Source organism: Alligator sinensis, unplaced genomic scaffold, assembly GCF_000455745.1.
Source record: "Alligator sinensis unplaced genomic scaffold, ASM45574v1 scaffold1269_1, whole genome shotgun sequence".
In the NCBI taxonomy this organism is placed as follows: domain Eukaryota; kingdom Metazoa; phylum Chordata; order Crocodylia; family Alligatoridae; genus Alligator; species Alligator sinensis.
The window spans coordinates 306,878-318,756 of record NW_005843072.1 but is presented as its reverse complement, the minus strand read 5'-3'; the positions used below and the strand labels follow the sequence as shown (position 1 = coordinate 318,756).

The window sequence follows — 11,879 nt, the reverse complement described above, 5'->3', positions numbered from 1 at the left end:
GAGGGGCAGCGGCAGGAACCGAAGCAAACCAAGGTGCTGGCATCCGTAGCGCAGACTCCTGCAGGCGTTAGCCACAACTGTTTTGGAAAAGCTGGTACCGGAGTTCTTTGTCTTGGACACAGAATTATGCCACTCGTTCAACAGGTCTGCTTCTTCCGCAGCTTTTTGGGTTGATTTTGTTTTTACATGGTTGTAGCACCTTTCGCTCCTAGGACTCCCCACAGCAGCACCTAGGACACGCAGCCGCCCGGGGTGGAGGCGACGCCTGCCCCTGTCCCGGCCCCAGGAAGACGGCTTCTTCTTGTTCGCGATACTGCAGGACTTAATGTCCGTATAAAGATTTCACCTCAAGTTTTAAAGTAATTCTATTTTTAAAATATATGATTTATCTGGAACTCGAGCATACAGATTTTACTTTCTGGCATGTAAATGTCCCACCTTACCCCATTCTTCTCATTTTGTCACTTCTCCCAGATTAGGTGGTACAAACAATCTATTCTTTCCCACAAAATACCAACAAGCTACACATACTTTACAATTAATTTCTAATTTGTCCAGGATGAGAACTAAAACTCTTCACCCCTACATTAGACAAATACATATTCTACCTACCACCTTCTTATTCCAATTTGTGCAGTAGGTGATTAAAGCTGAGAGCCCAACACTGAAATTGCAGAATTAGTCTTCCAGGCCAATGCACGAGGCTACTTTCAGCAAACTGTTTTATAACTTGTGCAATCTTCAAAACTGGACTGTGACCGCTGACAGCAATAAGTAACACCAGAGCTTAACCTGCTGCTTTTCTTCCCCTTGCTTTAGTGCAGGAATATGGAGTTAGAAATACTCACAGACAGCTGGTAAACCCTTTCAGTGCCGTGATATACATTCAATTTGCTCCATTCGCTATACAAATATGCGATTCATCTCCCAGACAAATTTCTTCAGAGGGTGTCATTCCAGATTCCCGTGTCTCCACGCAAGTGTTCGTTGTCCTTTGAGCCATTAAGAATAGTTGGCTTTCCAGTCAACAATTTAGACATGCTATGTTCAGCACTTGTGTTCTCAGCTGCAATAATTAATATTGAAATGCCTGTCATTCCATAACATAAGTTGAATTCATAGGGTTTGTTTACAGCAAATCAGAGGATACTGCCTTTTATGCAATAAGACATCCAGCACAAAGATCTGAATTTTAGTCCTGACTGCAATGCAAATTCCACTCCATAGCCGTTTAACAAATAAGCCAGTCAGTGAAATGAAACACTGTGGTCACCTATGTAACTAAGTTTAAAGTGAGCACTAACTTAGGAGGGATGAGGCAGCTTGGTTCCTGGGAGAGGCTGGAACTTGTCTGAAGTAAATCCAGACTGGTCCTGCTTTTCACAGCTAGGACCTACCATCCAGCCACAAGCGGTTATCTCCATGCCAGGGGGCAGCATAGGTTGGTTTGGTAAAAAACCAAGGAAAAAGCAACCTAGCAATGGTCAGGAGGAAACTGGAAGTATTAAAAAGAATAGTTAAAGAGAACACAAACTCACAGGAAGGGCAGGCCCTAAGGCTGGTGTGGCTTAGGGGAAAACAGGTATCAAAGAGGAGCCTTCTAGCTTTAAATGGTTTGGACATTGATTCTCCCTACCGTTCATAATCACTAAAGACTGACCCCCCCGTAATACTACAACGGAACAGGTCACAGGCACAGTCCCACCGTAAATGCTGCTATTATAAGCCAGCTGAAGAATTTTAAAAAGAAGTTTCTCCAGTCAGAGCTCTGCTTGGTCAAAATAAGATGAAGTACAGGGAGAGCTTGTCCATGGAATTTGACCCCTCAGAGGAAAAAGTTTGCTTATTGATACTTTAGTGTGAGTATTCACATTCTGAACGTGAAGTTAAGAATAAAAAGTAGAACCACACACACAAATCCTTACCTGAGTTTCTGTCATATACAATGCCATGTTGAGTTAATAAATTTTTAAGCTTTTTTATTTCTTTGGAAAGTTGTTCATACTCCTAGAATGAAAACATATTTTTAAAAAGGTGCAATGTTTCTTCTCCCACCCCCATATACATACACAAGCTCCTTCTTCATTAGCTTTAGATATAAAGGATTCAAATATACTGATTAGAGAACCCCCCGGGGGGGGGGGGGGGGGGGGGGGAAGCGTTCTTAGTGTAAAAGTCTCAAAAGTGAACCGTTTACCTTATGAACAAAGGTATGTCTAAAAGATACACAGAGCATAAGTTTCTGCTACAGCTTTCCTAAAGCATCTCATTCCAGCTGCCCCAAGTCTTAAGAATAAAAATCAGCCTGCAGTTCAAGTAGTTATGATTTACTTCTACCACAACTTAGAGTCTTAGCCAAGAATTACTGGATAAAATTGTATGCATATGCTATGCAGGAGGTCAGCATACAGGATCATAGGAAGGTAGGGCTGGAAGGAACCTCACAAGGTCATCTAGTCCAGCCCTGTGCTCTTGGCAGGATCGTCCCTGACTAAACCAGCACAGCCAAGAGTCTGTCTAACCTATTTCTGAAAATTTCCAGGGCTGGGGATTCAACCTCATTTATACCTTCTTGCTTTGTAATACCTTCCCAAGCCACCTTAGTGATGTTCAGCACACTGCAGAGAGGGCATAACCAAAACAATGACCTTTTAAGCTTAACACATCCCTCAATTTATATTTTTGCAGATTGATCTTTAGTCTTACTCCTGGCCTTTCACTTGCATGAACATACTGGGTAAGTTCTGCTACAAGAAGCTTGAGAGCATGTGTATGCAGAGAAAATTTAGGATACCTGGCATAAATCATCAAAACGTTTATGTTTCACCATAACAAAACTTGATAATCATACCATATTTACCTTAATCCAAGGCTCTGATTTTAAGATGACTCCCTCCCCCAATAATTAGATTTTACACAATAAATAACAACAAATTTATAATTTTCATAACAAGCACCCATGCTCCCCCCCTCCCCCCCCAGGCCACACACTGCAGATCTTCCCCACGCACTCCCTCCCCACTGTGCAGTCTCCCCCACCACATACACCACCCTGGTCCAGGACAGGTGGCAGCTCAGCTTCAGCCCCAAAATGAGGCGCTTTTTTTCTCCCCACTGTGACTGCGAAATACAACCATCTTGGATTTGAGTAAATGCAGTATATGCTGCACAATAAGGAACCAATAACACGTGGCTCTGGTACATCCTGTACTTTCACTACTACTTCTCTCTTGCTACTTCCACTGAGTCTGATCCTGCTCTAATAGAGTATATCTAAGGTTTTTATAATAACCTTAATATCCAAGCTACTGCCTAGACACCAGTCTTATGACATCTTGGATGGATATGCACTTATGCCAGTCTGTTTCTAACTTTGCGGGCTAGGATAATCTTCTATTTTCTTCATTTTTAAACAGTCTTTCAGATTCTACTTTAGCTACCATGGACAGTTGAGGCAGCAGACTTCAGATGAATCCTAAGAACAGCTAGGGAGCTTTGCTGTGAGCCCAGTAGCTGAATTATGGAGTAGAAGGTTGGTGATTAATTGCACAGGCAAAACTAATTAAACAACCATTGAGAGTGTCACATTTGCATACCTTGTTGCACTTCTCCACTGTTTTGAAGTCCAGGTTTAATGTTTTTTTATTTTGTATCTCTATCTCCTTTTCTTCTGTTGCTCTTAGCAGTCCTGCTTCCTCCAAAATCTCTTTCAGCATTTTTTTGTATCCCTAGGAAAACAAATATATTAAATAAAGCCATTTGGTTCTGATCTCTGCTTTTAAATTGCATTGGCTATTCTATCTCCATGAGTTTTTCTTTTATAAGATTTTGTGATTACCAATGGACCCTAGCTAGTTACAGAGTATTAGTACCATTTTTATGAGCTTGAAAATAAAAGCATACATCCTAAAAGCCAAATATCTAGAAACCAGTTCATTGCCCTGCTAATCTGAATGTAATAACCCGTTAACTAGAGTCAAAATGAATCAACAAACCTGCTCAGTTATTAATTCATCATAAAGAGACTGTTCTGCTTCATCCCACTTCATTCGTAGAGCTTCAGGCAGTGTTGGATAAACTGAAAGTGGAAGGCAAGGTTGTTATGAGTACGAACAAGTACAGTTTCCTTTACTGTTTATTAGAATGCTTCCCTAGTGCTGTACTCTGTAACTGCTTAAAGCTAAATACAGCCTACTTTCAGTAGCTGGGACAAAAGCATCAATTCCATTTCAGTCAATAGGAATTGCCATTCACTTCAAACAGAACAGGAGCTGGCCTAGATGTCTGATGCTCCCAGCAGCAGCAGTGAAAGCCCCTACTTTCATCTCCAGGTGTCCAGAAGACTGCATCTTTCCTCCTGGGTTAGATCCTAACTACACCCTTCTCACTTGGGAGACTAAACAACTGGGCACACCCTTCACAGGGCTGACCACTAAGGCCACCCAGAGAGTACAGGATAAAATAGCATTCTTCTGAGGTCAAACTGCCAATGACGGTGTATTGCACCAAAACTTCTACTCTATCCTATATGGCTCCAACTGATACTCAGTTACATGAAGAATGATTATAAAGAGGATGGTAACTGACTCTTCTCTGTGACCACAAGGGACAGAACAAGAAGTAATGACCTCAAATTGCAACAAGGGAAATTTAGGCTGGACTTTCTAACTACCAGCATGGTTAAACATTGGAATTTATCACCTAGAAAGGCTGTGGAATCTCCACACATGGAGAGTCTGAAACGCAGGTTAGACAGATACTTGTCTGGAATGGTTTAGACTGTAATAATGACCCTGCCTTGAGCAGAGGGTTAGATTATATGACCTCCTGCGGCCCCTTTGGCCCCATTTTTCTATGATTCTACATGAGTCCTAAGCAGATTGGGTATTAATTATCTCAGCAACCTCTTCTCATGGCGGAGCTTGACTTTTTTTTTCTTCAAGTCATCTTTCAACTAAGTCTCTGTGTTCCTATTTCCTACACTAAGAAATGCAAACACTGACTCTTCTAACTAGAGACTGGAAAGGAAGTGACAAAGCAGGAGACTTGGGCTACTAATGGCCTGAAAGTTTAAGCACAAGAATAAACTGTAAGACTATCCTGTTAACATCATAAGGAGCACTTCTCAAAGATGCTACATGTAATAAACTATATTACATTTCATTCTCACCAATAAGTGCAACAAATTACTATCAGAAGCTAGTAATCTAAACTAAGATGTTTGGGTAAAATGTCATCTGGCCTCACAGGCTTCCTCAGCCTGACAACGGGTTTTTAAACCCAAAAGTTTGCTAAAAAATGTTTTTCCAACTATCTAAGTCAGTCTAATAAAAGATATCAGATTCACCCAAAGAACCTTGTCCATCTGGCCTCACAAACATGCAAGGACCATTTTTTCCTACCTAAAAGAGAATGAGGATGGCAAACAAGAGGAGTCTCAAATGTCAAGGAGTAAACACAAGTACTTGGCTCAGACACATGAGCCAATTTATTGCTCTTTCCACAAACAAGAAGAACCTGAAAAGCAGAAAAAGAAACATAAGAGGCAATAGTTCCATACTGAACAAAACCATATTTCGGCAAAAGTCTTTTTCTACTATGGTTACAGATGAATGCCACCAAGGTTTACAGTCAGGTGTCCAGCACTGCTATTGTTTTATCAAGTGCAAAAGACAGACTTTTTTTTCTAATTTTTTTTTTTAAGCTTGTAACAGCCTTTTTCCCCAATCAGCAGACCCTGTATGGAAGAGCCCATACTTCTCCACAGAGGGAAACTAAATAAGATGCCTTTCAGAGCCTGTCAACATCAACATTACTCAGCAGCTGCATCTGTTACTGAGTGATGTACTGAGCACCAGACTATTACGATCCTTATTTTTTTTCCAGAAAACACTTGTTTGCTCTAAATTGTAGAAATTCAATGTTTTTTTAAATGTCATCTTTAATGTGATGATACGTGATACAAGGAAAAACTTCTTCACAGTTCATGTGACCAGACTCTGGAATAGACTCCCAGCAGGGTTGGTGCAGGCACCTACCCTGGAGATCTTAAAAAGGAGACTGGACACACACCTTGCTGGGCTTATTTGACCCCAGCAGTTTTTCCTGCCCAGAGCAGGGGGTCTGGACACAATGATCTCACAAGGTCCCTTCCAACCCTAAACTTCTGTGAATCTGTGAATGTTTCGTGGCTATTAAAAATCAAAAACCCAAGGAGGATTCTGCAATACTACGGAGCAAAGTAGCCCCTCTATGCGACCTGGAAGTAAGATACCCTGGTTGTGTTACCAATTTTAAAATCAGATGTCTTCTGTGATCTGTGCCACATCTTTTCACCCTTTCCCCACTTCCCCATTAACCATTATTCCTGTTTTCAATCTACTGATCGGCCACCCACCACAAAAATAAATAACTGCAGTACCTTCTAGTGGACTTCAGGACAGGGATGCAGAACTCTTATTACTGAGGACTCCTTGCAAGGTGCAATTTCTGGTGAAGGGGTGCCACAAGTGGGATCTACCTTGCAAGCAAGAAACTGGACCACGTGTGCAGGGGTATAGGCAAGAGGGAAGGGACACCTAGGGCAGGATTTCTGCATACTGCAGAACAATTCACATCTTGCAGACACCTTCCCATCCATGCAGTCATGTAACTTCCCAAGCCAGCCACAGAAACTGCTCCGTGTTAAGGTAACTTTTTAACAGCCTAACAGTGTGTGCTGACTATTGGTTTCTTCCGCTCTTCATTTCTGCCCCCCCAAATCTGTTCTTCTCCTTTTACCTCACTGTTTCTCTACAAATGCTTACTGCCATCTTGTCTTCTGCTCTTTCTGGGTAAAAGCCTGACAATTTCCTTATTCTCTCAGCATGCTTTTTAACCATCTAGTCATCACCTAGTGACTGGAAGTTCCAGACCAATTCATATCCCATTTTCTCTTCTGATATACAGCAGGGACCCATAACACAAGTTATGGGATGCAGCTAGTGGTGATGGTAATTCCAGAACATCCTATTCTGCCATGGACAACACAGCTTTAGTTTCCAGAATGAAGCAACTGCAAACAGACTGTTTAGTTTTTTCTTCTGATCTCTCCTAATCTTCACTGTCCTCGTCTTTCGTGTTTTCTGTATTGCGAATTAAACTCTGGACAGTTCAGGGCAAGAACATCTCTGTCCAAATCGCCATCTTGATTTTCAGTGCTGTGCTATACTACTGACGTTAATAAATTAAATTGGAACAAACCTGCCATACGTGTCTGCCAGATGGCATGTTTATAACTGAACAATCTGTACCTGAATGATTCATTACTATACCTTTGTCTGTCGGCTCTTGGTCTCACAGGAATCACCTTCCCTCATCCACATGCCAACAAATGTATTGTTGTCAATTTCCCATTCGTGCCAGATTCTGAAAAAAAGTAGCATAGCTCAAGAGTTTTATCTTACTGGGGAGGAAATGTTTGTTTTAAAAAAGCCTTGTCCACCTTCTTCTTCCGGTTTGGTTGGCTGTAATGGATACCCACCATGGCATCATCCTTGCTGTTTTCCCGTTTTACTTTAACCCAAAGACTTTAAATGGTTCTGTCTTCATTCTGTATCTCAGTACAGGTGCATGCATCTTTAAAAGAAAAGGTGATACTGCCAATTTTTACTTTTGCCTGTCTTTCCTAAACCAGTTATACCCTTCCATAACGATCTTCCACTCATGCAAACTATCCTAAATCTCAATAATCCCTATTATACCTCAATTGCATGTGTGCTCTTCCTGCTTTTTCTTCACACTACATGAATTAGTATAGAAGCATCTTAGTGGTGGATTGCCCTGATAGTTATGCATATTGCATCCTTTTCCTTGGCCTTTATCCAGTGTACCTTGCTCTTTACTTTACTTTGTTGCAGTTACGTGCTGGCTTCTTATTCACGCAACGTCTTACTCTTTTGCCATGTTCCCTTTAGTAAGGTAAGAAATGGAACTTATAAGCTCTCTCCTCCTGCCGTTTTACATTTTTGGGGAGCTACACAAATATTACCATGTTTACTTGATTCCAAAATGAGATTTTTCCTACCCCTATATAGCATGTGGGGAGGGGACAGGACCCTTGTCTTTGAATCTAGTACAAGGTGGCAGGGGAACAGGCAGCTGCTGAAGCCCTGACCCATCCCCCACCTATAGGGCTAGAGCTGCAGCTGCTGCCTGTTCCCCCACCGCCTCTCTCTTCCCATCTAGGTTTAATATACATAACCCAAATTTGTTGAACTTTAGGACATATTTAAAGGCCTATCAGCTTCCTCAAGCTTTCCTTGAGGTCTAATGTGAATGTTCAGTAAGAAAGAAGGTCTTCATATGGATATGGAGAACACGTGTGCATGTGTGTGTGAGCATGCGCACACACATGTTTTAAGAAAACATATATGCACTAGGGGTATGCAAAGCAGGCCCGATTTGATTCGGACCGAATCAGGGACAGCGATTTGATTCGTTGACTTGAATCACTGTCCCCGATTCAATTCGGCCGAATCCAAATCTGAAGATTTAATACTGATTCAAGAATCAGCGATTCAAACATTGACACCGCTTTAAATGTTTTTTGTACATACCTTGAGGTACCCGTGCAGCTTGTGAACACTGCAATGCTGGGGTGTATGGAGCATCCCACAGGAGTGCGGGGGGCCCTGCACGTGCTCAGTGGCAAACCCAGAAGTGGACCGGAAGTACTTGCAATACACTTACAGGTCTGGCGGGGAGCATGCAAGGGGCCCCCCTGCCCCGGGATGGGCTGTGGGGAGCACCTGGGGTCTCCCCACAGACCCAGGAGGCACCAGTCGCAGAGCCACAGGGGGGGCACACGCTCCCCCGTGGACCTGGAAGTGCTTTTGGTCCACTTCCGGGTCTGCTGCCAGGCACACTGGGAGTCCCCCGTGCTTCTGTGGGACACTTCATGCGCCCCAGCATCGCACCATTCACGACAAGCCTGCTACCTAGAGGTACATAGAAAAAATATTTAAAGCTGCGTCTATGTCCAAATCACCGAATCTCTCCGAATCAATTTGGAAGGTTCCAATTTGATTCGGAAAGATTAAATGGTCCTCTGATTCGATTCGGATTCAGATTCAATCTCTGCTATGTCGAATCAGGGACCGAAGCTTCGCGCAGCCCTAATATGCACCTAGAGTGGCCACTGAATAAATCTCTTACTTAAATGTAATGCTCGCAATGTGCAGCTGTATTAGTGATGACTTAAGCTATCTTTAAATAAAGTACTGAAACATGATTCCAGTGGGATCATTCCTATCCTTTACGGTATCATGTGATGCATTACTACACATGACCCAGAAATGGGAAGAAAATCTTTAAGAGATTGACCTTCATAGAACTCTCTCATGTTTCACCCTCTCTATATATTAACATCATACAGGAACTTGCAAATTCTGGAAAACACAAGTTTTTTGAATTTCAAAGTAATAATTATACAACCGGTACTTCGGTCATTAGCTGTAAAGAAGTGACAAGAGCAGCAACTAAACAAAGCCTTTGATTTAAGGCATTTGACTTGCATATTTCACATGGGTTTTTTTAATTTAGTTTCAATAGAAAAAAAACACGCATTTAACCAAGTAAAGAGCTCATTTACTAAATCCACTAATCTAGTGATTCAGCTGCTAGAAAAAGTTTAAGATCTATTGTGAAGTACTTGGACATAAACCATGCCCTCCTTTACATCCTAACCACCTCAGATTAGGACCAAAGTTTGGATTCACTGCCAAACTTTAGCTACATTTCCCAGATAACAGATCTCTAGCTAATTTGAGAAATGCTGCCCTGTTTAAGAGTTCTGTAAAGAAAACAAAACATGAACTAAGACAAATAGGAAGCTCTGGATCGTCTCACCCTAAAATCCCACTGTAGGCATTCCACCGAAAGGTCTGTTCATGCTGAGTAACATTATGGAAAGGACAAAATTCGTATTTATACCTAAAAGAACAAAATGTTTCAGAGATAAATATTATGGCTTATTTCATCCCCAGACCTTAAAATATAATCAGGAACAGAAATCAGTTACTCACATGGATTCTACAAAACTGAAACACTTGCCAGCAAGTCTGAAGAGATGTACAGGACCTGCAAATACAATAAGGTAACTTACAGGAAAGATGAGGACTTTGTTAAATGCAAAGATATTTGCCATGGCCACAGATTTCAATGGGCATGTTGTGAATATAACATTTTGCTGAGCAGTATGGAAATCAGCACCCAATAAATCTAACTAAAATACTCATTATGCCCCATTACTGTAGAGTACTTGAGTGCCTCGTTCTGGCCCAAAGACCACTTGGGGGTTGTTTGTACCCCAACGTGACAATTTAGGAATATAAACTCAGATTAGGTTCTTCAGACCGTGAATCCCAGTGTCTCAGGTACCCATGTCCATGATTTCAAGCAAATACTGTGTAAAGACCTTAGTTTCCTTGGCTCAGGTTCCTAAACCCCACTCCTGGAGCCAGATGTCACCCTGCCAAAGGACAGCTGCAGATCTGAGCAGAGGTGTCTAACTTCAGGAAATGGCTCAACACCGCGAATCCCAGGTGGAAGGAAGCACCTGCTGACAGCTAGTGTTAGAGAAGCCAGGTTTAAGATGCATCCCTGGTTGTGGCATTCCCTGCTGGCTGGCTTGTGTGGATTTCTTCTCCGCGGGCTTGTTGCTGTGAGGCTCGTTCTGGGATGCCAGATCCTTTCTGCGCGCTGTGTACGGAACCTGCGCACCCAACTCCGCTACAGCGGCAACGCACCCAGCGCTGGGCGCGCAGGTTCCGTACACAGCGTGCAGAAAGGATCTGGCATCCCAGAACGAGCCTCACAGCAACAAGCCCGCGGAGAAGAAATCCACACAAGCCAGCCCCTTTTTGTGAGTGTAGCCCAGTGATTTGCTCAAGGCCACAGAGGAAAGTATTCTAAACACTGAGCATTACACATTTTGAAGTGGTGGCATGACCTGTCGTACCAAAATTATTCATAAAAAATAGGTGGAAAAATATTGTTTTCATAAGGTTCAGATGCATTTTCATGACTGGAACAAGGAGTGCGACTAACCTAGTGGATTTGTGGGCAGGAATACAGGCCATAGTGCATCACCTTGTTAGAGTACTAGGACAGCAGTAATTCAAGAAAATCAAAGCAATTGTGATATGAGCCAGATGAGAAGTTCTCTCTCAATCAAGCTAAGAGCTCAAATGAAATTGCAAAAGCTTTGTAGTTGGTCTTTTTTAAACCATATACAGAGCCCAATTAAGAGTCATCACATACCCATAATAGAACGGAATATCAAAGACATGAAATTAATGGGGTTTTCTTACACATTCAACATACCTCGTCAGCCTTGCCAAGCTTTCCTTCCGTAACGACAAGGGCAACCTAAAGTTACTTGCATCCCACACAGACCCAAAGCAGATTAGGTACACAGAAAAGAAGGGATGCCTGCACACACCTGACATTGGGGAGGGGGCCACCTTTGGCTGGAGCCTGTTTGTCTGAGGTAGGAATGGATTGTTCAATCTTTGGGGGGGAAAAAAGAAAAAAACGTTTATTTCCAGTGAGAGAAATTTCCGAAGCGTTTGTAGCGCCCTGTGCGGTGGCCATTGCCTTAGGAGCCGAGGGGCTGAAACGACCAGGCACTGACCGGCCAGAGCCAAATCATCACAGGGTTGTGTCCGGGGTCGGGGCCCGGCAGCCAGCCCGGCCTCAGCCGGGACCGGCGGATTCCGCAGAGCCCGGCCGACAAGGGCTGCGCTGCGGCCTCCCGGCCTGGCTTCCCGGCACGGGCCCTCCCGCCGCCGCGCCCCAGCTAAGGGGCGCCCGCGAGCGGAGCGGAGCGGCTAGGGGAC

General features: G+C 43.1%; 1 protein-coding gene across 1 annotated transcript; it reads right to left on the bottom strand.

The window, feature by feature from the left end:
* Positions 1-352: 352 nt before the first annotated feature.
* On the bottom strand, positions 353-11,870 carry GNPTG (N-acetylglucosamine-1-phosphate transferase subunit gamma; the record flags this gene model as incomplete). Its single annotated transcript, XM_025193584.1, has 9 exons — positions 353-1,066; positions 1,926-2,007; positions 3,597-3,728; positions 3,996-4,078; positions 5,403-5,517; positions 7,314-7,407; positions 9,889-9,972; positions 10,065-10,119; positions 11,483-11,870. Coding segments are annotated over 9 exons (1,158 nt in total), but the record flags the coding sequence as incomplete, so codon positions are not given.
* Between the last annotated feature and the right edge of the window lie 9 nt (positions 11,871-11,879).